The sequence below is a fragment of the Podarcis pityusensis genome (assembly GCF_964106645.2).
Source record: "Podarcis pityusensis genome assembly, chromosome: 14".
In the NCBI taxonomy this organism is placed as follows: domain Eukaryota; kingdom Metazoa; phylum Chordata; class Lepidosauria; order Squamata; family Lacertidae; genus Podarcis; species Podarcis pityusensis.
In genome coordinates this window covers 36,022,025-36,046,572 of record NC_138039.1, presented here as the reverse complement: position 1 = coordinate 36,046,572, position 24,548 = coordinate 36,022,025, and the positions used below count along the sequence as shown (strand labels likewise).

Here is a 24,548-nt window from a genome sequence, read left to right as displayed (position 1 = left end):
AACCTGGATCTCTGGCCCTGCATATTCCTCAAATCACCACACTTACTGTTCACAAACTCCTGCTCTTCAGGAGTGATGATACTGCTCAGGTGAGACTGATGCTCTCGGCAGAGGTTCTCAGCATCCACCCACGTGTGCTTTTCTTCAAAGTGCTTGTAACAGTTGCCTTGGAATTTGGTCCAGCCTGCTTCACATTCTGCCAGATCTGGAGATAAATAAGAGGGAATGCATGTGAACAAGAAGCAAAGGTTCTTGAACAACTCAAGACCAGGTTACCTGAAATAATGCCTGCCTTATATGGATATAAAAGTTACAGCATGTTATTGTTTAAGAGGAAATTATATGAAAATGATGTACTGTCGGTATCTAACACCGAGTAAAGTGACAAAATGTATAAATCTAAATCAAACAAGTGTTGGAAATGTAAAGAGAAAGAAGGTTCTTTTTATTATATGTGGTGGTCTTGTAGGAAGGTTACAGCTTACAGGGAAATGATATACAATGAATTGAAAAGGATGTTCAATAACTTTTGTAAAAAAACCAGAAGCTTTACTTTCGGGAATTATAGGGACAGAACTACCTAAATTGTATAGAAATTTATTTATGTATGCTACCACAGTGGCAAGAATGTTACTTGCCCAAAAGTGGAAAGAAGCAGAAGTCCCAGCAAAGGAAGAATGGATACAGAAACTTATGGAATATGCAGAAATGGCGAAACTTACCGGAAGAAGAAGAACAAATCATAACAAACTTTTTATAAAAGAATGGAAACGGTTTATTGAATATTTACAGATAAATTGCAAACAGATAGAAACATTGGCAGGATTATTGTAATAACCTGCAGTTTCATAAGAGTATATATATTTAAAGTAGATAATTAAATGAGCAAATGAAATGAATTTGGATATGCCGAAGATATTAAAAAATAAATTTAAGGAACCGCAGAAAGAGGGGGAAGGAAGTCAAACTTTGAAATGTTAAATATATTGTAAAACTAATGAAATGTATGAACTTGAAAAGTGTAAATAAAAACCAGAAGAAGAAGAAGAAGAAGAAGAAGAAATACTGCCTGCCCTTGTAGAGACGTATAATATTACTCATGGCATCATACCCTACAGACTATCACAGGGCAGGGACCTAAAACAAGCATTTTTTGCCACTGTGGAATGGTCTTCTCTCTGCCCTACATGAAGCATTATCCAACAGTTGCTTCAGGTATCTTGAAAAGATGCATCCTTTTGACTCGTAAGTTTGGATCCTGCTTTTACTAGATTTCTGCTTTTACCTGTACCTGCTTTTACCTGTTTTTTTCATAATGCTAACTTCTAGTTTTTATGTTATTTTTGTATACCACTTAGGGATTTTCAGATATTAAGTGGCTTAGAAATGCTTTTAAATACGTACACGCATATATCAAATAACTGCATATGCTTTAAAAATATATGCACACACATTTATTTATTTATTTATTTAACAAAATGTATGTATCACTTCATTGTAAATAGAACCTCTAAGTAGTTTGCAGAAACAGAATAAAGCCAAAATGGTCAAAGAACGGCAATGTTAAAAATCATGTATTAAAATAATAATAATAATAAAATAATTAAAATAAAGAGTTAAACAAAGCTAAAATTAAAATAAACTGCTAAACTAAAATAGAAGATGATTACAACACATAGCAGCTTCTATGTTTCTAGGTGGGCTTGCCTGAAGAATGTTCCGTTTTCAACAAGGTCTGAAAAGGTTACGGCAAATGCGCCTAACTGATGTCAATATGCAGGGAGTTCTGATGTTTAGGTGCTGCTATACCAAAAGACTTCACAAGTGTGGAACAAGTATTATGTGGCACCTCTAACAGTGCCAGTTCTGCAGATCAAAGGAGTCAAGTGAGTGTATTTGGAATAAGGTAATCCCCTTGATTTTATTCTGTGAGACCCCTGGGTATAGGGCGGTATATAAATTCAATAAATCAAATAAATAATAAAAGAAACAAACAAACTAGTCCCAAACTGTTAAGCGCTTCATATGCAGATGGCAAAAACCTTCAACTTTGCCTAGTGACAAAATGGCAGCCCCATGCAAATCTCTGAGCAGGGTTTTCCCTCCTGCAAACAACTGCAATTTCTGGCTACATAGGCAGAACGAGCCAGTTATCCTTAGGCAGCTGATTTTGGGCCTCGTGGAAGGTCAGCAAAAGGTTAGCTATTTAATTTATTATTGTTGCTGTTATGTACTGAGTTGCATAGGATCCAAACTGCAGCAGTCTGATTGGTCCTAGAACAATAGGATCCAAATTGCAGCAGTCTGATTGGTCCTAGAACAATAGGATTCAGAATGCAGCAGTCTGATTGGTCCTAGAACAATGCAGCAGTATGATTGGTTGGCAGGAACCACCCAATCATGCTCCAGATATAAGTGAATCCACAACCTGATTGGCTTACAGTAGAATTCCAGAATTAGCCAATCATGTGCAGCCCATTGTGTAAATAATGTATATAAAGCAGATACTTTGAGGGGACTTTCATTCATTCCACCTCACCACTATGAGCTGAATAAAGAGCATGAAATCACTTTGCGACTCTGAGTATATTTCAGTTGCATTTTCACTGCCAGGCAGGGAAGAGAGGCGCTTGTGGGAATTTTTTCCTCTTCTGCTTAGGTGCCAAAATAACTTGATCAGCTTTGGGTATTATGTATGTTGACTTGGAAGGGGAGCCCATTTGCTGCTCCACCTCAGAGAAGAAAATGTCTTCTGCCCGCCGTGTAGACGCCTATGTTGCACTTTGCTGTGATGCACAGTTGTCCTCTCAGACAAGAAGAGTTATTGACTTCCCTGTCGAGGAGGCTCCCTACAGAGCTGAGCAAAATTTCGAAAGCCCATTAAAGGACATCACAGTGTGCCAAAGAGACAGGGGGAGAATGGAAGAGCCTTTTAAGACTGCCAAAATGGGAACAGGGCAACATGGTCAGTCGCTTGTATTCCAAGAAGCTGAGCTTGAGGGAGCAGGGAAGTTTTCTGAGATAAATTGTGAGCAGGTAAAGAAATCGCTGCAAGACTGTGTTAGGCCCTAAAAAAATAATAATTGGGGCCAGATTCACACCATACATTTAAAGCACTGCGATACCACTTTAAACAGCCATGGCTTGGAGCTGTGGTCAACAGATAATACATATCTAGCTTTGTTATAAAAGTAAATATATTTTGTGTTGTGTTGGATCACTCCGATGATCAAAAGTTGGAGAATGTTCACTATGAGGAAAGCAAAAGTGTTAGGGGCTTTTTTTGTAGATTAGAAAAATGATGATTAAGTAAGGGAGAAATTACAAAATTATGAATTATATGTAGAACACCAATGGAGATAGCTTTTTCTCTCTGTTTTGTAATACTAGAAACTGGGTTAGCTAGGTGAACCTGATTTCACGACCCTTAACCCACTGCAGTCCCCAGGTTCTTTTGGTGGAAGCCATGACTTTTTAAAGTGGTATGATACTGCTTTAAATGTCTAGTGCAGATGGCATCTAGGACACAGTGAGCTGGAGCAGAACTTTAGGCTGATTTAAATATGCCTAACAGGGCAGTGGAAATCCATGGAGCATATTGTAAGAAGCAGGACCCTCCTCAGTAGATTATGCTGGTCTAAACCACATAATCAGTAGATTTTGTGGTCTAAACCACAGAGCCTAGGGCCTGCCGATCAGAAGGTAGATCTCAGTAGATTATGCTGGCCTAAACCACATACCGTAATCAGTAGATTTTGTGGTCTAAACCACAAAGCCTAGGGCTTGCCGATCAGAAGGTCGGCGGTTCGAATCCCCGCGACAGGGTGAGCTCCCATTGCTCGTTCCCTACTCCTGCCAACCTAGCAGTTTGAAAGCAAGTGCAAGTAGATAAATAGGTACCGCTCCAGCGGGAAGGTAAACGGCATTTCCGTGCGCTGCTCTGGTGCGCCAGAAGCGGCTTAGTCATGCTGGCCACATGACCCGGAAGCTGTACACTGGCTCCCTTAGCCAATAAAGCGAGATGAGCGCCGCAACCCCAGAGTTGCCTGACATGTTCGCAAACTCTCCTAATATTTCTTGTTTGCCTGGAAGGAAGATACTGAATGTGCTAACCTGAATGTACTAAGGTAACATTTATATTCATTGCTCCTCCCACTTTTGTCCCTGGTCCCACTCACAACTTCCACACGCCCCCCCAGAAGATTTCCCAGAAGGAAATGTGGCCCTTGGGTTAAGAAAGCATCTCCCTCCTTGTTGTACACAGTCCATTTCTTTTCTGGCCCTGTTTGCCAAGGTAAACAGGCAAAAACCCTGCCTGGTTGTTTGTTGCTCTCAGCTTGTTCTGCAAGTAACGTGGGTGGGAGGAAGAAAGATGTAGGAGGCATCAGATGTGAATTCATCCTGCCTGCCTATTAGTAAGAAGATGGGATGGACGGATGGATGCTTTTACTTGAGGCTCCTAAGGGAAGTTCCGTAGCCCAGCTCGAAAAGAAATATTCCTTCTTTGTCCCCAACAAGGAACTCATCCGTGTTGGCACATGGAGTGGTATCATGTTTTCCTTGCTGCTGGAGTATTCCCCATGAGGAAAAGCTAAAGTTTGGAACTTATAAACAAACTGGGGTGGTAGTGATGGTAGGAATAACCAGAATTTATACCATTATGAAAAGAGTAGAGAAAACTGGTTGGCTTTGATTGAGGCAGCTTCCAGCTGACCAATTTACTGGGCATTCATCCTGCTTTGTTTGCAAGGAGGCTATATGGGGTTGCCTGTTTAAGGAGCATTCATCCTGATTCATTTGTGGGGTGGTTGGATGTGGCTGCATCAAAGCAAATATCATCCCAGGGCATTTCCCCATCCCAAAGAATCCAGTCATTTTGGGAAGCGAGTTTATTGCACAAGACCACCCACTCAAACATAATTGTGCAACCATAATTTGCTGGTGGCGCTGTGGGTTAAACCACAGAGCCTAGGGCTTGCTGATCAGAAGGTTGGTGGTTCGAATCCCCGTGACGGGGTGAGCTCCCGTTGCTCGGTCCCTGCTCCTGCCAACCTAGCAGTTCGAAAGCACCTCAAAGTGAAAGTAGATAAATAGGTACCGCTCCAGCGGGAAGGTAAACGGCGTTTCCGTGCGCTGCTCTGGTTCGCCAGAAGCGGCTTAGTCATGCTGGCCACATGACCCGGAAGCTGTACGCTGGCTCCCTTGGCCAATAAAGCAAGATGAGTGCCGCAACTCCAGAGTTGGCCACGACTGGACCTAATGGTCAGGGGTCCCTTTACCTAATTTGCTGGTATGTGATTGAATTCCATCTGAAAAATGATGGTTTGGAAGTGCCCCCCCCACCAAAAAAAAAAAAGAAGAAGTAATGCTGAAGGTTAGTTAGGGGCATGCACAGTGGGCCATTGTGCCACATACAGTTTTGTCAACCAACAGAAGGGTGAAGGAGAAACAGTGTACTGCTACTGCCACAAATAGCATTTGTCTCCTGAAGCAGTCATCTCACTCAGCCTAATGGTAGGGCCGTCTCCCTTAATGTAGCACTCCCCCCCTCCCACTTCTGCCCACTAGAAGTGAATCCACTCATTCATAGGAAGAAAGTGAAGGGATACATTTAGACACATAACCAAGGGGATTAAAGCTGCAGAGGTAAGGCAACATATTTCACCTTTCCCCAATTGCACCTCAGATTTCAGCCTCCTTTACTTTCTTCTACACATTTCAGTAGGGTCCAGTAGGTTTGAGTCAGACCTCCATAATCCCACCCTGTGTTTTTGGAACAATGCTGGAAGGGTGACATAAGCTTGGACATTTAAGAATGTGACCAAGAGAAAGAATGTTGGGAACTGCCCAACGAAGGCTTCCTTTGGTTTCTAAGTGTGACCAAGAGAATACCCAGGAGTCTTAAGAGTTATAAAAAGGGAAAGACAGAAACTACCTATGGAAATTCCTTGCCACACACAAGATAAATATAGGCTGGTAAGCAAAGAAACCAGCTTTCCTTATGGCAAAAATGAACAATTCCTTCTATTACTAACATGCAAGCTTCAGGTGCTGTCGATTATGTACGTAGCGAAAAATGACACCAGCATGAGCTCGCCAGAGAGATCCGTCAGCAGGCTTAGGGGAAACGGCAAAGTTTGCAGACATATGAGCAAACAAAAACCGGTGAAAAACTCTAGTGGGAGGGAATCCCAGGCTAGCTCAGAGAGGTCTGAGCATGTTCAGTGGTCATGGTATGCAGATTAGATATTTGGCAGGGCAATGAGAAAACATTGAGTTGAGATGGAGAAGCTAGAGTCCTGAACATCAGCAGCACTCCATAATGTTCTGTTGCAGTTTCTACTGGGGTTTTTTTTTAATTACAGTTATTAAAGAGTTAGATGAGGATGGGATGGGTGTGTGTGTGTGTATCAGATAGAGAGGATGTCTCCCCACTCCTCCCAACCCAGGGGAGAGAGAAGGGATGCTGTTAGTACGATTAGCTGAAGCCAGGCAGGCAGGGCGTACCAACGTCACAGAGGTCCCCTCCGTAGCTGGGAAGGCATAAGCATTTGAAAGTGTGGATGCCATCGACGCAGGTAGCTCCATTCAGACAGGGGCTGGAGTGGCACTCATCAATGTCTGCAAGAAATCAAGGGCTGCCATTAGGACTCAGGCTCTGGAAAGAGGTCCATCAGCAGGAGAAAGGCTTTCCTTGCTTGCCTTGCAGGGCAGGGCAGGAAGAATGAATGAATGGATGGTTTGGAGGCAACGGGGAAAACTCGGAAGCGGGCACCAGCTTTCACCTTAGAACGGTCACCGCCAAAGAAGCAGAAGAGGAACGGGGAATGGGAAGGGGAGGCTAGGATGTGATAGGAGGGCTTCCCTTTTGCTTGCTAGCAGGGATGACAGATCAACCATAGAGGCAAACGACTGCTTGCATTTGGGAGAAAGAAAGGCAGCTTAGTACTTTGATGGGGAGGCACTCAAGATCTATAAGATTGTGATGGGCTACCCAGGACATAGACATGCTCATAAAGGAGAGAAGATAAAAGAAAATTGTGGGTCATTTTTGTGATGAGAGGACCTAAATGGAAAAGCGAACCCTTGGACCGAAGTCAGGAAAGGGAGCTTCATATGTTTGCAAAGTTATTTAATTGTATTAGTGAGCCACTGTCGTTTTTCTCCTTTAGGCCCACAAGTTAAAAAACAACAACCTTATAATTCCAGAGACTTTTTATTTTATATAACAAATGCTGGAAATTCAGAGGAGGGAGATATGGTTAAGTAACAGTCCTAAAGGACAGGAAGAGAAGTTTCTCTGGCACCTTCATTACACAGCAAATGTTGAAAGTGCCCCTCTTTACCCTGCCTGTTGACACTTAAGGTTTGTTTTGTTAGGATCCACCATGTTTCCGTGTTTGCAAGTTGTTTTAAACTGTTTTTAATATTTTGTTTTAATTGTTGTAACCCTGGGGACCTTAAGGTGAAGGACAGGTAAATGATTATGATGATAATAATGCTATGATATTGTTATGTTTCTCAACATGCAATGGCAGGAGGCAAGATCTTAATTCATCTAGAGCAGAAAAAACCCACAATCTTAGCTTTGCCCCCTCCCAAGCTGGTGAGCCCTATAGGTCTTGGTGTTACAGGTTATTTATCAATGAAAAGGAGCTCCAGTTTTTCCAAGTCTTTTTAGCACACCCTGCAAAATCAGTTATTGCCATGACTTTCTGTTGTCTGCTTCATTTGGTCATCTCTGCTTGTGGCTTTCTCACCCCTCTGATCACCTAGCTATCATTCGGTAGAGCCTGAGACAATCTCCGGGTTGTGGGTTTGAGCCCTGAATTGGGCAAAAGATTCCTGCTTTGGACTAGGTGACCCCCCATAGTCCCTTCCAGCTCTACAATTTTATGATTCTATGAGCTGATGAAAGAGTTATCCAGCAGAAAGGAAGCATGTCTAAACCAGGAGAGGGCGGGAGGCAAATCAGGATCTACTGGGTCATCTATGGGTAACTTGCAGTAGCTCAGCGAGGGTTGGCAACTTCCAGTGGTTTAAGAAGAGTGACCCCCCCCCCAAAAAGGCGCCTTTCAACTCCTCTCCAAAATCTGACTGCTGAAATCGAGAAAGTTTGGGAGCAAACAGAAGTAGGTGTATGTGTGAATGGATCCATGCAGCAACTCCAGTTCTGGTACTGAAAGCAAGTTCTTGGTCTCTGAGCATGTTCTCAGCAGCACCTTGTTCCTGAGCCACTCTTCTGTACTGCCATTCATCCTGATTTGCTCGTGGTGTGTTTATACGTCTTCCCACTAGTCAGCCATTCATTCCACAACTGCAAAAAGTCTGTTTTTTTCTTTTTTTAACGTGGATCTGTTGCCCCAGGCCAGCAGAAGGCTTCAATCCACTTTAATTGCGCACGCCTAAATTTCCCAGTATGCTCTTGAGTTTCTCCCACAAAACACTGGCAGCCTAGAGGGGGCCTTTGTCTGCTTCTAGTTGTTTCATTTTTATCCAGAGCCTTAGACACTGGTCATCATCACACATTCATTTCACAAGCCAAGCGATAAGAGAAGATAACCAGCCACATCCTTATTTCCAACTTTGGACTCATCCAGACTTCCTTTTGTATTGCATTTCTAGGCACAGGTTGGGGCTTTAAAGATCCATTCCCAAGCTTTGTTTTTTGCTTTTTTGCCTCAGTGTGTTTTCCCCACGTTTACTGCTGAATCGGAGGAAACGGCAATCAGGTTTTCTGCAGATTGTCGTTTTCTCCGATTTGGTGGTGAAACGCAGGTTTTCCTGGGGAAAGTGCTGAGACCAAAGCAAACAAACAAATGCTCAGACATGAAAGGTATAATAAAGCATGGACCTCTTCCTGGAAATTGCAGCACAAAAGGAAGTGTGGATGAGCTAAAGAAAATAAAGGAACAGCATAGGAAATTAACAGCCTGTACATTATAGAAAACCCATCTAAACTTGAATCAAAAATTTCTCTGCACCCCACAGCCACATCTCCTTTCTCACTTGTATCTGCTAAGAAAACAAAAAATGGCTTTTGCACAAGTAACTTATGGTGGTTTTCTCTCCTTTTCTTTGACAGTGAACAGGCAATCATGCCATTTCTCCTCCCATCTAAAAAAACTTCACCATGGAATTCTGAAGTATGCGTAGACTGGCTGTTAGGGAATAAGTGCTCCAGCTGATGAACTATTTATTGATTTGCTTGTGCAAAGGTTACACAGAGGTGAGATTATATCCAGTCTTCATTTAGTTTGGTTTGTTTGCAAGAAATTTCTATAATCTTAGAAAAAACATAGGAATGGGGGGGGGGGTGATTCAGTTCACATTTAAAGGCAAATCTATCTAACTCGCACTGTCCAAAACAATATGAGAATTGAGACACAGGGATCTTTGAAGATTGCACTTCTCTGAATTTTGCCATGCAGTTCTCCAGCCAAGTAATGTGTACCAAAATGCACATGGTCATGTAAAGTGTGCACAAAAATGTGCATATGAGTGAAAAGTAGCATAAAAATGCACAGCATATGGGGAAATATAAATATTAGGAAATGTGTACATCAGGCAAAATTTGCATACAAAATTTGTATATTAGGGTAAATTTGCAGCAAAGTGGTATGAATTTTCACGGGAACCTTTTTTTCTTAAAATTGCAAACTGATGTGGAAATGTGGAGAACTTAAGATTGGAAAAAATGAGATACCGAGAGAATATGTAATTGACAGCTTCACCCATCCCTAGCTGTCAGGGAATGTGGCTCTATAGCACTTTCCTGAGAAACGTTATTTTGCCACTTCTTCTCTTATACAGAAAAACCCTCCAAGGTATAGTGATGTAAAGTGCTTACTCTAAAAAGACCTACCAGCAGAGAACAGGTAAGCACTGGGAGTCAGCACGGTTCAGCGTTTGCTGAGCTCCACGCCCCAGAAGGGTGTGACTGCTGCAAATTCCCTGAACCTGCTTCTCCTCCTCTTCACCTCTATCTCTTGCTTGCTTGCTTTATCTCTTCCTCTGGCCCAGAAGATATAAGCAAGGGAATGGCAATATGGTGAGATGAAGGAGCAGCTGCTGCTGCTGCTGCTGCTGCTGCCTCGGCCTACCTGCTTCCTGGCTTTTTACCTGGCAAGAGAGCAGGTGATGGCAAAGGGAAGGAGGAGCAACAGTAGATGGCGCTGTAAGAACATAAGAAGAGCTTTTCCTGGATAAGACCAAAGTTCCATCTAGTTGGACATCCTCTTCCCACGGTGGCCAACTGGGTGCCTACAGGGAGCCCACAAGCAGGACCTAAGTGCAATAATACTCTTCCTCACTTGTGATTCTCAGCAACTAATGTTCAGAGGCATATCACCCTAGACCTTGGAGGTATAGTAAAAGGTAAAGATAAAGGACCCCTGGACAGTTAAGTCCAGTCAAAGGCGACTATGGGGTTGCGGCACTCATCTCGCTTTCAGGCCGAGGGAGCCTGTGTTTGTCCACAGACAACTTTCCAGATCATGTAGCCAGTATGACTAAACTGCTTCTGGTGCAATGGGACACCGTGATGGAAACCAGAGTGCATGGAAACACCGTTTACCTTCCTGCCACAGTGGTACCTATTTATCTACCTGCACTGGCATGCTTTCGAACTGCTAGGTTGGCAGAAGCTGGGACAGAGCAATGGGAGCTCACTCCATCACGGGGATTCGAACCGCCAACCTTCTGATCAGCAAGCCCCAGAGGCTCAGCGGTTTAGACCACAGCGCCACCCGTGTCCCTATGTAGCACATAGCCATGATAATGGAAACGACTCAAAGCAACTTACAGACACAACAGAAATACTGAAACTGATTCCAACAAACACAATCAATAAAAAAAAACGAAAGAACCCCACCTGTATACAAAGATCTTACAGATCCTGCCACACTGAAAGAGGCCACAAATACTTGAAAACCCTTCAGATTAAGGGCCAAAAGCCTCTGTAAAAAGGCAAAAATTTGCCAGGTGTTTAGAAATATATAAAAGATGCCTGGAGAGCCACCCTGAGGACAGTGTTTCTACAAGCGGGAAGCCACCGTTGAAAAGGCCCGTTTTTGTGTTGCCACCCTTTGAATCTCCTGTGGCGGGGGCAGATGGAGAAGGGCATCTGGGTTGTTCCACATGGAGACAGGTATTACATCTTGGTGATAAGCATTGATAGCCTTATCCTCCATGAATTTGACTCATCCCCTTTCAAAGCCAGCTAAGTTGAGGCCATTGATCCATCTCGTGGTAGCAAATTGCATCATTTAACTATTCACTGTGTGAAGAAGTACCTCATACATTCAAAGCACTATGATCAGGGTGGATCTACTATAAAACTAAAGAAGATTAAGCTTCAGGCCCCCTAAACGCAGAGGGGCCCCAGAAACGACTTTAGTCCACGCTGCTTAATTTTTTTGGGGGGGGAGGGGCTAGTACATCCAATTTGAGTCACACAAATCAAATTGATTAATTTTTTGTTGTGTCCCAATCCCAAAGTTTGAGCTTCAGTAGCACAGATGTTCTACAGGTGGTGTGTTGCAGGAATTCGAAAACTAAAGGGATAGGAAATTTTTATTCACGCCAGTGACTTTGACATGTGAGATAATTTTGACATGTACAACGATTTTAATCAAAATCTGAGATGTAGTAGTTAATTTTTTTTTTTTAAAAGTGGTGATCTTTTGTGGAACAGCCCCATTGAAAAAGATAAAAGTGGTTATTCAGACCTCGTTACTGGTTGTGAAACCCCCCAACCCAAAACAGTTCAAGCTTCAGGGCCCCAAAATTGTAGGTCCATCACAGACTATGATACCACTTTAAGCAGTCATGGGATCCTCTATAGCGGGGTTTCCCAAACTTGGGTCTCTAATTGTTTTTGGACTACAATTTCATCATCCTTGACCACTGGTCCTGCTAGGTATGGGTAATGGGAGTTGTAGTCCAAAAATAGCTGGAGACCCAAGATGGATGGAGATGATAGATAGATAGATAGATAGATGATAGATAGATATGATAGATAGATGATAGATAGAGATAGATAGATAGATAGATGATAGATGATAGATGATAGATGATAGATGATAGATGATAGATGATAGATGATAGATGATAGATGATAGATAGATAGATAGATAGATAGATAGATAGATAGATGATAGATAATAGATAGATGATAGATAGACAGATAGACAGATAGAAAGATAGATAGATATCCCCTCCCTCTTCCCTTCTCCTTTGTAGACAATGTTCAAGATTACCAATGGTTTGGCTTTAGAGACAGAATGCGTAAGGATGCTGATCTGATGGACACTCCCTTGTGAGTTACATTCCAGAAGAACATGGTTTTCAGTGAATAGTCCTGGACTGCTGGGAAACATTTCAGAATAAGAGCTTCCTTCCTCAGAAGGAAAATTTCTTCTTCTTTTTTTAACCCCTCGTGTATTGGGTGTAAAGGGCTACTACTATTTAGGGTTGCCATATGTCCAGAATTTCCTGAACATAGCCGGAATATGGCAGTTGGAAACAGTGTCCAGGCAGAAATCGCTGACATGTTCAGGAAAATCCAGACGTACGGCAACCCCCACCCCCCAAAAGCTCAACCACTTTGCCCAAAAAAGCTCAGCAACTTTTCTGCCCGGATTGTCACTTTTTGAAATACGGTAACCCTACTACTGTTAGTATGCAGGACAAGAGACAGAGGCAGAGACCACATTCACACCATACATTTAAAGCACAGTGACACCACTCTAAGCAGTGCTGCTGTTCACAAAGGCATGCGTATTCCATCTTGGGCTGAGTGAGTCCAGCCCCACTTGCCCTGCAGCTAGAACTATGAATGAAGCCTCCTTCCTGGGGTTGGAATGCTTCACTGGGTGAGAAACTCTCTTCCCAGTGCGGTTACGTATATCAGCTGTTGCGGGGCTGATGCTTGACAGCCATCAATTTTGGATTATTATCCGTTTGCATTGAGCTGCATTCGTTGTTTATTGAATTGTGGATCAGTAGAGCAGATCTGTAGTTCCATGTGCGTTTGAACAAAGAAACGTAACAATAGTGCATTGTGGGTAGCTTATCTGTTCTTCTGTTTCTTGGTTCTGCCTCTGTGCTCAGAACCTGGGATATTTGCCCAACGTGCCCAACAAGCAACACAGTTTTGCAATAACATTTTCTTGGTGGGGTGATATTACCGTCTCAACCTCCATATTAAGAAGAAGTTAGGACTTACCTATGTCACAGCGATCACCCATATACCCAGGTGGGCACACGCAAGTGACGCTGCCATCTTGTTCTTGGCAGGTTCCAGCACCACATGGTTTCTCTTCACATGTCTTGGGCATAACTGCAACCATGAAAGGAGATAAGCATTAATGATCCCTTCCTGTGGTGGCTGGTGCCCTTTGGAACTGGTAGGGTGGAAGGCAGGGAGGCTAACAGTAGGTGGCAGTAGAACCAATGACAGGTGAAGCCTGTCATTCATTTCTTCACCCACATTTGCCTTCAGTCATGCTCTCACCTCCCCCCAAAAAGAAATTCCCAGAAAGACTATGTGGCCCTCAGTTTGAAATAGATTCCTGACCACTGGTTTAGATGAACAGGAATAATGTTCTGTTGATGAAAGGCAGTATGATAAAGGTTGGTCTGGGAGAGACTCAGGGCTCAGCTATATGGCTGCAAATAAAACATTTGAAGTGTGTTTTAAATGCAATATACAATGTGACACTAGATGGCGATGGTGAGCCTTATGGAAAATTCAATGTATTTTTAAAAACACTTTTTAAAATGAATTTTCACAATTTTTTAAAATATGTGTGTAGATTCCACCTCAGGGAGTGTGAGCATTCTGGAGATTCAAATAACCAAGGCTAGCTATTGGGGGTTCCACTCCATATTTTTAACTGTACCTTGTGTAGTAGATTCAGTCTCATCTGTAACCTCTGGTGAAACTTCAGGCAGAACATCAGTGGCAGTTGGAGGTGTTGGTGGAACCTCTGGAAAAGCTGCACCTTCTGTTTCCGAACCTGGTATTTTGTGTGTATAGGCCTCTGTTTCAACCTGGCCTTCTTCTAGATGCTTGGAGTGTGCAGTTAATTCAGCATCTGGTTCACTGGTTCCTGGTAGACTATCTGGCAGCAGAGCTTTCTCCGGAACATCAGAGGCAGGGTCAGGGGGTGGCCCAGAACTATCCCCATGAATCTGGCTTCTTTCTTCAAGTGCCTCAGAGGGCAATCCGCTGAAATAAGGTACTCCAGATGTTTCTGTATGGCTTTCAGGCAATGCTGATGTTTCACTACCCGTTTCATAAAGGGTTGGCATTTCATGGTGGCTGTCTGGTAATGCTGATGCTTCACCACTTGTTTCATGAATGGTGGAAGTTTCTATACCAGCTTCATGAAACCTGGATATCTCACCACTGGTTTCATGAACAGTTGAGGATTCTATACCAGGTTCATGAAACGTGGATATCTCACCACTGGTTTCATGAACAGTTGAGGATTCTACACCAGGTTCATGAAATGTGGATATCTCACCACTGGTTTCATGAATAGTAGAGGTTTCTACACCGGCTTCATGAAATGTGGATGTTTCACCACTAATATCATGATATTCAGGTGGGCTTATGGTACTTTCATGATATGCAGAAGTCTCTCCACCAGTTGTGGAGGTTTCCCCACTTGATTCTGAAAAATGGGGATGCGTTGCCTCTGTTCCTCCAGCCATTTCCTGTGAAACTGCAGGGCTGGTCACAGCTTCTATAAGATCAGAAGTTACTAAGGTGATTTCTGGGATTCCAGAGGCATCACCACTAGTACCAGCTACAGTTGAAGACTCTCCACTTAGGTCAGTGACACCAGCAATTTCTCCACTAAAATAAGGAACACCCGATGATGTTCCACTGATGTCAGTTGTTCCTGATGGATAGCCGCTAACTGTTGTCACATCGTATGGTTCTCCAGATGCCTCCTTATCTCCTGAAGGAAATCCACTGATTTCTAATATCCCAGATGTCCCTTCTCCAAATTCCTGGGCAACTGATGGCTGTGTTACAACTTCGACCAAAGTTGTATCCACAAGGGAGACCGTGGGAAACCCAGACGTGAGCCCACTGTAATCATAAATTCCAGATGACAAGCCACTGGTGAGACCAACACCAGAACTTTCCCCACTAATGTCTGTTAGTCCACTTGGAAGTCCACTAATTTCATGAGATCCTGAAGTCCACCCACTGAAGTCTATTTGGCCAGAAGGCTGACCACTCACATCTAACATTCCAGACACTGTGCCTGATAGATCTTCATCTCCTGAAGACAACCCACTCATTTCTACAAATCCTTTGCCTTCTTCTTCTTTAGCTGAAGGAGTTGTCACTTCAAACAAATTGGCATCTATGAAGGTAACCCCTGAAGGCTCACCACTTCCATCAGTACCGGAAGCTTGGCCACTCAAGTCAACGAAGCCACTTATATCAGGTATCCCAAAATGTCCCCCACTGAAGTCAATTCCTGAGGACAACCCACTAATATCTGGTAGGCCAGATGGTTGTCCGCTAGCGTCAAGTCCGGATGGTAATCCACTGAAATCAGGTATCCTAGGCAGCTCCCCACTGATATCAAGTCCTGAGGAAAACCCACTGATGTCAGGTATTCCACTGACATCAAATCCTGAGGGTAACCCACTGGTTATGCCACTCATGTCCCATCCAGGAGAGGGCAACCCTGATAAGTCTCCATCTCCACTGACACCAATTGTTCCTTTCCCTTCAACTTCCTTGTCCGTTGCTGTGGTGACAACTTCCACCAATGTGGCATTGACAAGGGACACGGTGGGAAATCCAGATGGGAGACCACTGTAATCATACTCTCCAGATGGTAAGCCACTGAAAAAGTCCACACCAGAACCATCTCCACTGAATCCAGAAGGCAACCCACTGATTTCTGGAATCCCTTTGCCTTCTTGAAGTCCAGGTACTCGCTCTTGGATTCCTGAGCCAATCCCTGATGTCAGTTCTTCATCTCCAGAAGGTAAAATGCTGACTTCAATATCACCGGAAGACAGGCCACTTATGTCTCCTGATGGTAGGCCACTCTCACCAGAAGGGAGTCCGCTGAAATCTGTGGCTCCAGAAGGAAACCCGCTTTCTCCAAATCCAGAGGGTTCTCCACTAGGTTCATACATTCCACTTGTATCTGGAGCTCCAGATGTCCACCCAGAAGCAGATGTTTGTGTGATTGGAGCTTCTACACTTGTCTCACTAGGTATGGCATCAATAGGAGCAACAGCTGATGGAATCACTTAAAAACAGAAGTGTGTGGGAGAGAGAAAAAGAAAGAGAGAGAGAGAGAGAACGAGAACATTAAACAAATATTGTTCAAGGACACTATGACATTTCCTCACATGATATAAAGAGAAACATCAGCTTGAACTCTTTTTTTAGTATCAATTGTCCATTATCATCTCTCACTAGCTATGGCAGCCCAGGAACTCAAACAGAAGGTCTCACCCACTGCCTGCTACTGGATCCTTTTCACTGCAGATACCTCGTGTTCCACTGTTGACTATGTGCTGGTCATTGGCAGATTAGATTACAGGCAGCCCTCCATTTATGTGGGGGTCACATTCTGAGGCACTGCACATGTCCGTGAAATCACATATATTTGAAACACCACTGGAAAAAGCCTGCAACTGCCCCATTCTGTCCCTTTTTGTAACATTTTTGTGACGTTTTAAGCTCACTTATGAGTTTGGAGCAACTCACGTATGCACGGTCATGCACATATTGAACAGGCGTAAATGGGGGAGTTGCCTGTACTGCAATGTGCTCTATATGGGGTTGCCCTTTAGGCTGACCTGGAAGCTGCAGCTAGTGCAAAAGACAGAGACCTGGTTGTTCATTAGGGCAGAATATCACCATACTGCTGTGCAAAGAACCGCGTTGGCTGCCATTTAGCTACTGGTCAAACTTCTAGGTGCTGGTACTGCTGGTACAAAGCCTTATGCAGCCTGCGATCAGGATACCCAGAATACCTAAAAAATTGTCTCATCCCCTACGTGCCACACCTATTGCTGTATTCTGCAGGAAAAGGCATCCTGTCAGCAGGTCTGTTCTGTACAATGTCAGAATTGGCCCTTTAAGTGTGGAGATCTCCCCTATTATAGATCAGGCAGGCACCTTCTCTAAATCTACCATCCTGTAAATTAAGTTCTTTGGATCTAGTCTTGTTCTCTAGGGCATCAGGGAAGAAATCTTTGCCCTGTTCTGTGTCACGTTCCTCTGGGTATTTGAACAGCCCTATCGTGTCTCCTCAAATTTGTCTTCTCCCCTGGTTCCTTCAACCATTCTTCATAGGACTTGTTTTCCAGATGTTGTTGACTCCAACTCCCACCAGTCCCAGTCAGCATAGCTAATAGGCCAACAACATCTGGAGACCATAAGTTCCACACCCTTGGTCTACATGAATCATTATGTTAATCAAACATAGGAAGCACATGGTTAGAGCCACCTCTGAATAGGGCTGCAAAGTTATAACCATGGAGCCCAACATACCAGACAACAATGATATGTTTGTTGGAAATACTTCTGTTCCCCACTCGGTCTGATTTTCAGAATCAGTGGCAAACTCCATTTCCACAGTTGTTTCCTCCCCAGAAGGGACTTCCTCGACCCCAGGAACTAGCTGGGCTGCAATGAGCTCTTCCTCTATGTCCTCATACTGAGATGGTTGAGCTGAAAGACAAAAAACATCACAGTGAATATCCAAGAGTGTCCTGTCTGTCTCAGATGTCTTATGTCTACCCTGTTTAGTGTGGGGAGAATTTTTGGAATACCCTCAATTCTGAATGAATAATGCCCAACTCAATGTAATTCTCATTAGTCTATCATGACACCCATATTTCATTTCCTCAGCTAAAAGTTTTACATTGTTTGTTGTTGTTGTTTATTTTTATTTTTACAATTCCGTCATTAGCCCAGACACTGAGATCTAGTTCCGAGGGCCTTCTGGTGGTTCCCTCACTGCAAGAAGCGAGGTTACAGGGAACCAGGCAGAGGGTCTTCTTGGCAGTGGCACCCTCCCTGTGGAACGCCTTCCCATCAGATGTCAAGGAGATATGTAACTATACAACCTTTAGAAGACATCTGAAGGCAACCCTTTACAGTGGTACCTTGGGTTAAGTACTTAATTCGTTCTGGAGGTCTGTTCTTAATCTGAAACTGTTCTTAACCTGAAGCACCACTTTAGCTAATGGGGCCTCCCGCTGCCGCCGCACCACCGGGGCATGATTTCTGTTCTCATCTTGAAGCAAAGTTCTTAACCTGAAGCACTATTTCTGGATTAGCGGAGTCTGTAACCTGAAGCGTATGTAACCTGAAGCATATGTAACCTGAAGCGTATGTAACCTGAGGTACCACTGTATAAGGAAGTTCTTAATGTCTGGTGTTTTATTATACTTCTGGATACGCTGGAAGCCACCCAGAGTGGCTGGAGCGGCCCAGTCAGATGGGCAGGGTACAAATAATAAAATTATTAACAAGATCAATACCAATACCAATGCCACTATCAATATTAAAATCCTGCCTTTTTCCCAGGCTTGGACTCAAAGTGGCTTACAGTTTCCCCATTTTAAAACAATTCACATTGTTCTTCTCTTCTGGAATATATTATGTGGTATTATTCTGGCCTTGTAGTGCTTGAAAAACTTTCTGTGATGAGTCACAGAGACACAAGAACATCAGAAGAAGAGCCTGCTAGCTCAAAGCCCATCTGGTCCAGCATCCTGTTCTCACAGATGCCCGTGGGAAGCCTGTGAGCATGACCTGATCACAACAGCACTCTCCCGGACAGTACCTCTGAAACAAAAAGCGTGGTGCTTTGACTGAGGATCAGGGAATCCCGTCTGATTGGGGTATAGGTAGGTGGTCCTCACACCAGGCTTCTCCCCACCACACGCAGGACGTGGGTGAACAATGGGATATCGAAGGCTGCCATCAGCCAGCCAGCCAGCCCGACAGTTATCCAAACCCAGCTTCCAGGCTGCATAGAGTTGACCAGTTGAAGCCAGTGTAGCATTCTGGCTCCGACAGTATTCTTGAGCTTCCTGTAAGGTGAACTGGTCTGGTTGTGTTGCGAAGAAGACCTCACCTAGAGATAAAATAGTAAGCGTGTGAGTTCTGGCTAGATATATTGGAGAGGTCCTATGGAAATGGAAATGGGGGGTGGAAATTGCTGACATTCCCTTATTTGTCCCATGTGTGGAACATAAATTAGTCCAGCAAATATGATTGCTGTTCACCTTTGCTTTCAGTCTGCAAATAATTTATGTAATTAAATACGCAAATTATGTAAGTGATGAAATTTCACCATGGGGGACAGTGAGATTACTAATGTGGGTCCCACCTGCACTATACATTTAAAGCATCGCCATCCCAATTTAAACAGTCATGGCTTCCTCCCCAAATCCTGGGAAATATAGGCAAAGGTACTGATAATTCTAGGAGACCCCTATTCCCCTCAGAAAGGTTCCCCAGGGTTCCCCAGGAAGAGGGTTTGGTTGTTTAAAATTGTTTTTTTTAAATCATTTTTATTTGATTGTACAAATATAAATTTATAACAAAACCAAATACATATCTATATAGAGAGATTTCTCTGAATCTCAAGACTTCCCCCATCCCCTCCATGGGTCCTGTTGTCAACATTTTCAACTGGATATCACTTCATAGTCTATATTTTGTATCTATCCATATTGTCCATAGTATTTGTTACACTGGAAGTTAGATTAAAATCCTGCTAATGTTTTCATCTGCTTACAGTGATCTCCTAAGTAAATTATAAATTTCCCCCCATTCTTTCTTGAAGTTTTTGTTTTCTTGATCCCTGAGCTTTCTGGTCAGTTTTGCCATTTTGGCATAGTCTAACAGCTTGGCAAACCAAGCTGATCGTTAAAAATGGTTAAACCACTTGATGGAAGATGGACTGCCATGGAATGGGAAGAGCGCTGCCTGTGACTTATACAGGGCAGAGCAGAAACAATGGCATCTTATGCCCCTCATTTTGACTCAGATTTGTTTCCCATGAATATAAGATCATAATAAGAGCTCTGGTAGATCAGGCCAATGGGCCAGCCTCCTGTTCTCACAGCAGCCAACCAGATGCCTGTGGAAAACCAGAAGCAGGATGCGAGCACAAGACCACTCTCCTTTCCTACGGTTTCCGGAAACTTGTATTCAGCCCTTGACTGTAGAAGCAGAAATAGCCATCATGGCTAGCAGCCATCGATAGTCCGCTCCTCCATGAATTGGTCTAATTCTTTCCAAAGCCATCTAGGTTGGTGGTCTCCTGTAGCAGTGAGTTCCATAGTTTAACGATGTGCTGCATGAAAAGGTACTTTCTTTTGCTTGCCCTGAATCTTCCAGCATTCAGTTCCATTGGATGTTTATGAGTGCCATAGGAGAGGGAGGAAAATGTTTCTCTCCAACCACTTTCTCTATGCCAGGTGTGATTTCATAAACTTCTACGATGTTACCTCCTACTTGTCTTTTCTCTATACTAAAAAGTCCCAGACGCTGTAGGCGTTGTCTCCTTGATCAGTTTGGTTGCCCTTTTCTAAACCTTTTCCAACTCTACAATATCCTTTTTGAGGTGAGGTGACCAGAATATTAACATGTCTGGCCAGGGCCGGATTTAGGTTTGATGAGGCCCTAAGCTACTGAAGGTAATGGGGCCCTTTATATCTCCAGCTGCCCTTTGTCAACAACAAATTGTTGCTGTTTTTTGTGTTAAATAATTATAATATTTATATATAGTATTATAGTAGCAAGTGGGGGTAATAGGGAACTATACGTACTAGTAAATAATAATATAGGCCTACTAAATAATAAAGATGAATATTTTTCTACAGTAGTTTTATAATGGGATCAAAATAAATAAATTATGTATTACATGAAATCAATCAGTAGGCATAAGACTCACACCCTTAGTCTATGCTGCCTGATAGAGGCAGTCTACAAGCACTCTTTAATTTTGTTTTTTATCTTATATTTTGGAAATATACATCCAATTTTTTTCCCTTTAAATTTTTTTGGGGCCCCCCAAGAGAGTGGGGCCCTAAACTATAGCTTGTTTAGCTTATACGTAAATCCGGCACTGTGTCTGGTGCATGAATACATTCAAATGCACTGTACTCCCCTACCTCCAACACAGGAATTATGGAAGAAAACTTACCATTCAGTCTGTCAATATAGCAGTAGACATCAAACATCTCGGATGCTGGGCGCATGCCATATGTCCGTACACCTGGGATGTCATCTTTGTCTCCTTCACATTTGCTCCGTGGAACCACAATAGGGTACCTGGCCATTAAAGACATTTGTTATTTTTTTACCCAAGATCTCACACATCTATTTAGAAGATGTATCCCTTGATCAAAGAGCTCTCTGTGTGGTGTGCAAAATAAAGCTGTAAATAAAACACAGCTAAGATCCACAAGTGAGAGCTGGACCATAAAGAAGGCTGATCGCCGAAGAATTGATGCTTTTGAATTATGGTGCTGGAGGAGACTCTTGAGAGTCCCATGGACTGCAAGAAGATCAAACCTCTCCATTCTTAAGGAAATCAGCCCTGAGTGCTCACTGGAAGGACAGATTGTGAAGCTGAGGCTCCAATACTTTGGCCACCTCATGAGAAGACTCCCTGGAAAAGACCCTGATGTTGGGAAAGATGGAGGGCACAAGGAGAAGGGGACGACAGAGGATGAGATGGTGGGACAGTGTTCTTGAAGCTACCAGCATGAGTTTGACCAAACTGCAGGAGGCAGTGGAAGACAGGAGTGCCTGGCGTGCTCTGGTCCATGGGGTCACGAAGAGTCGGACTAAATGACTAAACAACAACAAGATGCACAAACCAATTACAAACAAATATGCATGAAACCACCACCGTTAAAAGGAAATAGAAACTCAACAACACTTTTAAAACAAATATAGGGTAACTCATTATATTTCTAGGTATGCTTGGCAAAACAAAACAAAAAAGTTTTCAGCAGGTGTCTAAAACAGGGCAGCCCAACTTTTCATACAAAGGGAGGTGCAAGAGTACTTTAGAAGCAGCCTTGGCATGTGTGGGGCACAGCGAGGCCAAAATTTGGCACCCCCCTCCCCAGCCTCCACACTGCTTTCCCAAAGCCCGCTAAGTGAGGAGCGAGGCTCTGGCAAGGTCCTAGAGCCCTCCTTCCTCCTTCCCAAGGCTGGGAAAGTGCAAATCAGACTTTGGGAAGGAGACAGGAGGACTCTGCTAGGGCCCTCACAACCTCCTTCCCAAAAACCATCTCCTTGATTACCCAACTTTGGGAAGGCAGTGCAAGGGCTGGAGGGTGTCAAATGTTGCTGAGGGCTGCAAAAAAGGCCTTGAGGGCCACAGGTGCCTAAAAACTTTCACCAAGGGCACCTGCTTAGTTGTCAATAGGCAAGGAGATCCGAAGTACAGATAAAGCCACACTAAAGAAATGTCTCCTCCCAATGCAGAACGGATGCGGCAATTGCACAGGCATGACTGTAAGCTCAATTAGATTGGCCACATGAGAAACATCACCTTCTCAGTAGTGGCCATAGGAAGTTGATTAATAACAAGGCAGAACATGTTGCTCAGTGTTGTCCAAAGTGCCTGGCAGTAGCTCTCCAGGATTTCAGGCAGGAGATATTCCTTGCCCAACCTGGAGATGTCGGGGATTGAACCTGGGTCCTTCTCCATGCAAAGCAGATGCTCTCCCACTGAGCCACAGCCTTTCCCCAATGTAGATCAATACATTGATGGTAGAGATAGTAGCAATAGTAGAAATGAGATCACCAGCAATGCCACTCAGTTAAATGAACATTCATTTATTAATTGTATGTATTTTAGTTTCATTAAATGCTTAAACCTGTGGAATGCCCTCCCATCAGATGTGAAGGAAATAAACAACTACCTGGCTTTTAGAAAACACCTAAAGACAGCCCTGTTTAGGGAAGTTTTTAATGTTTGATGTTTTACCGTGTTTTAAATATTCTGTTGGGAGCCGCCCAGAGTGGCTGGGAAGCCCCGGCCAGATGGATGGGGTATAAGTAATAAATTGTTGTTGTTGTTGTTGTTGTTGTTGTTGTTGTTGTTGTTATTATTATTATATCTGCATATGAGAAGAAACAATAGGTCTAAAGAAAATAGAATCCTTTTTTGTTTTTTAAAGATGCACGCCTGTGGCACAGCAAACATCATCTTACAAGTGGCAACGTTTATTAGAAGCCCCTCGAAGGAAAGACTCAGCCACTTTTTGGAAAATAGTCGCGAAAAGTTGGCAAGACTCCCCGATTGAAATTGATTATACTATACCGGTTGGGATTTGGGAGGCTTACTTTCTATCTTTATATACATCAAATCAACATCTGCAGGCCCTGCCCCCAGCTCCGACTGATATTGGCGCCGAATGGCCCCCAGTAGCAACTGAAGAGATCTATAGGCTCATCCAATCCCTTAAACCTGGAAAAGCACCCGGCGTAGACAACATTACACCGGAACTCCTTAAGGCTAATGTTGAATGGTGGGCCCCTGTGCTAGCTGCCCTATTTACCAGCATAGATCAATCGGCCACTATCCCTGAGGACTGGGGATTAGCAATCATCATCCCTTTATTCAAGAAAGGGAGCCGATCAGATCCGGCTAATTATAGGCCAGTCAGCCTCCTAAGTATCATTAGCAAATTGTACGCTGCCCACCTATGCGACAAATTAGTGGACTGGTTGGAACAAGACCACATTCTTTCAGAAGCACAGGCTGGTTTTAGGGCAAATCGGTCAACCTTAGACCAGGGCCTTGTTCTCCAACATCTTGCGGAGAAATATACATCAAGAAAAGGAGGTTCCCTATACGTGGCCTTTATAGATTTCAAATCTGCTTTTGATTTAATACCGAGGGACAGGCTTTGGGGAAAGCTAAGCGCCACAAATATAAACAAACACCTACTGTATCTCATCCACAGTCTATATGAAAATACACGGATCCGGGTAAGGTGTGACCGACAGGGCCACCTATCCAAGGAAATCCAAATCCATCAGGGGGTCAGGCAAGGGTGTGTCCTTGCGCCTACTTTATTTAACTTCTATATCAACTCGCTAGTAGGAAATATGGAGAAAGAAAATGCCCATCCCCCCAAATTGGCTGGTACGCCCCTCCCGGTCCTTTTATATGCGGATGACACAGTTTTAATTTCCTTTTCTTGTGTTGGATTAAGAAAACTTTTGAGATCTCTTACCAAATACTGCAGCACCGAACAACTAACAATTAACTACAACAAATCTAAAGTCATGGTGTTCTCTAAAAAAAGGAGGAGGCACAAATGGAGAATAGACAATCGCTCAATAGAACAGGTAGCAACCTTTAAATACCTGGGTGTAACCTTCCAGGAAAGGGGCTCCTGGCGCTTTCAGATTAATAATACTATTGCAAATGCAGAAAGATCTACCAAAGCGTTAATAAGATTCTTCTATGGGAAAGGGGGCCAACACATACCGGCAGCCTCCCAGGTCT

The 24,548-nt window shown here is 43.5% G+C and overlaps 1 protein-coding gene across 6 annotated transcripts in view; it reads right to left on the bottom strand.

Moving 5' to 3' along the window:
• The window catches only part of ACAN (aggrecan), an 85,690-nt gene that overhangs the window by 12,092 nt on the left and 49,050 nt on the right, over positions 1-24,548 (bottom strand). For 5 of the 6 annotated variants that reach the window (XM_080980232.1, XM_080980230.1, XM_080980233.1 and 2 more), the window contains 7 exons: positions 21,219-21,346; positions 18,846-19,139; positions 17,546-17,725; positions 13,905-16,292; positions 13,229-13,342; positions 6,508-6,621; positions 47-205 (listed from right to left, as the gene is read on the bottom strand). In XM_080980232.1, coding sequence (XP_080836358.1) covers positions 47-205; positions 6,508-6,621; positions 13,229-13,342; positions 13,905-16,292; positions 17,546-17,725; positions 18,846-19,139; positions 21,219-21,346 — 3,377 coding nt within the window. The remainder of the gene's footprint in view (positions 1-46; positions 206-6,507; positions 6,622-13,228; positions 13,343-13,904; positions 16,293-17,545; positions 17,726-18,845; positions 19,140-21,218; positions 21,347-24,548) is intronic. The other variant, XM_080980235.1, reaches the window with a different exon arrangement.